This window comes from Malus domestica, chromosome 02 (assembly GCF_042453785.1).
Source record: "Malus domestica chromosome 02, GDT2T_hap1".
In the NCBI taxonomy this organism is placed as follows: domain Eukaryota; kingdom Viridiplantae; phylum Streptophyta; class Magnoliopsida; order Rosales; family Rosaceae; genus Malus; species Malus domestica.
Genome location: NC_091662.1, coordinates 16328510 through 16330956, shown reverse-complemented (window position 1 = coordinate 16330956; position 2447 = coordinate 16328510). Strand labels below are relative to the sequence as shown.

Here is a 2447-nt window from a genome sequence, read left to right as displayed (position 1 = left end):
TGTTTGCTTTCCTGTCTCTGTCCATTTACATACTTATAGTGCATCAACAATCCTTAAGTCCTTACCTTTTTGCGTTGGTAATGGATAAGTTAACATGACATATTCAAGATGATATTCCTTGGTGTATGCTTTTCGCAAATGATATAGTGTTGATAGATGAAACTCAGGAGGGGTAAATGCGAAGCTTAATCTTTGGAGAGAAGTGTTGGAATCTAAAGGTCTTCGCCTAAGCCGATTAAAGACAGAGTATATGGAGTGCAAGTTCAGTGCAAATGGAGGCCAAAATAAGTTAGGGGTGAGGATCGGAGATCAGGAAATACCAAAGAGCGATCGTTTTCGCTACCTAGGATCTATCTTGCAAAAGAACGGAGAATTAGATGGAGATTTCAACCATAGAATACAAGCTGGATGGATGAAGTGGAAGAGTGCATCCGGCGTGTTGTGTGACCGCCGTATGCCACTGAAGCTCAAGGGAAAATTTTATAGGACGGCAATAAGGCCGGCGATGCTGTATGGCACAAAATGTTGGGCGGTGAAGCATCAACACGTACACAAAATGGGTAGATCCAAGTATTCTAAGAAGACCTAGGAAAACTTTGGAAGAGATCCTAAGAAAAGACTTAGAGTACTTGGATCTAACGGAGGACATGACACAAAACCGAGCGCAATGGCGTTCTAGGATTCATATAGTCGACCCCACTTAGTGGGAAAAGGCTTTGTTGTTGTTGTTGTTGTGTCTAAATTTGTTTATCTTTGCTTTGTGAGTATGAGGAACTAAACCCCCTTTAGCTAGGGGGGAATTCAAAACCATGTTCATACTTGCAATATGATTTGATTACTTTCAGTTGTGATTCATAAGTTGTGAATTCAATTTACTTATCCATTTGAATTAAAACTGATTTGTGTATGTTGGTTGAGAGTGCACACTTAATTTTCATGCATAAATCTAATGCTAGGATATAAGGGACTTTCACCTAATCGTTATGAACTTATATTCACAAGTAGTGAAGGTTGCTCGTCACAACCGTGTTAAGTAAATTCTTGGCATAAGTTTCATGCAATTCATAGTTACAAGTGTTTCGTCAATGCTTATGATTTTCATAGAACTTAATGATTCTTTCTTGTATCTCTATTATGCAATTCATGTAGGGAACTTGTGGGGAATGCTTTGGGTTGTTGTATGCAATCATTCAATTTAATGAAATTAGGAAAATCTAAGGGTTAATTATTGCAATTCACAGTTAATCTAGGGCGTTGAGAATTTGTAGTTTTTATTAAAAGCAACTGGAATTTGTTTTGTTTGCAAGTGTGTCATGTGTGGAGAAGAACCTCATAGTTAGCCGTCCATCCATTCAATTTACTCAAATTCGTGCAGATTTCATTAGTTCTTTAATTTACTTGTTTTGTTTTCAAATTCATCAAAACCAAAACCCCCTTTACCTTGTTGAGTCATATTAGTTAGAAACTGATTTAGTTTGTGCTTTTAAGTATTTTGAACCAAGTTGAAACCAAAATTCGCCCAAAAGTGTGTTTAGAGTCCAAATCTACCCAGTTTGTGTTTTTAGGCAGATTTGATTAGCTTGTTTTGAGTTCTTTGAGTTTGTTTTGAATTCTTTGAGTCTAGTTTAGTGTTTTTAACTTTGTTTATATATTTTAAGTAAGTTTAGAGGTTTTAACAAGCCCTCCTAATCCCCGGTTTAGAACGATCCCTACTTGCATTTATACTACAATTTGACAACAAGAGGGTTTAATTTGTGTGTTAAGTTAATTTTCGCATCAATGCAACACATCAAGGAGGGTTAATTCCTTTCCAGAAGTGAATTTCAGAACACATTTCTCTATTCCAGCCATAACAGATGCAGAAGCATTTCCTATGAACAACTGCTCGTTCCCCTCGACTTTCTGGTATGAAGAGAACATGTTTCTATCACCATATACATGGCGAGTTGCACCGGTATCTATCCACCAATCAGCATGGTTTGCACTGTTGTTGTTGCCTTGATTTCCAGGACCTTGATCCCTTCGATGGCGACAATCTTGAGCCCTATGGCCTTGCTTTCCACAAACCCAGCAACTTCCCTTAATTTTCTTAAAGTCTTTGCCTTTCACACCAGTGAAAAAGTTCTTTTCCTTCTTAGTTTTCTGGAATTTCGGCCTTTACTTTGATAAACTTCCTTCGACAACATTCGCCTTGGCTTCCATACTCGAAACCAAGCCCTTCTCATTTTTTCTGTTATCTTCCTCAGCCTTACAATAAGATCTTCGAGGGTCATCTCCTTACGTTTGTGCTTGAGATAATTCTTGAACTCCTTCCAAGAAGGTGACAATTTCTCTATGAAAGACACCACTTGAAAAGACTCATTGATCACCATCCCTTCAACATGAATGTCATGGATGATTTTCTGAAGATCTTTGGTTTGAGAGACAACAGACTTGGAATCCACCAT

The 2447-nt window shown here is 37.8% G+C and overlaps 1 protein-coding gene across 1 annotated transcript; it reads right to left on the bottom strand.

Moving 5' to 3' along the window:
- Positions 1-1776: 1776 nt before the first annotated feature.
- Positions 1777-2447, bottom strand: LOC114823030 (uncharacterized). The gene is made up of 2 exons (XM_029098327.2): positions 2205-2447; positions 1777-2055 (listed from the first exon to the last, which is right to left on the bottom strand). Exons 1-2 carry the CDS (start codon positions 2445-2447, stop codon positions 1777-1779), a joined length of 522 nt encoding a protein of 173 aa, XP_028954160.2.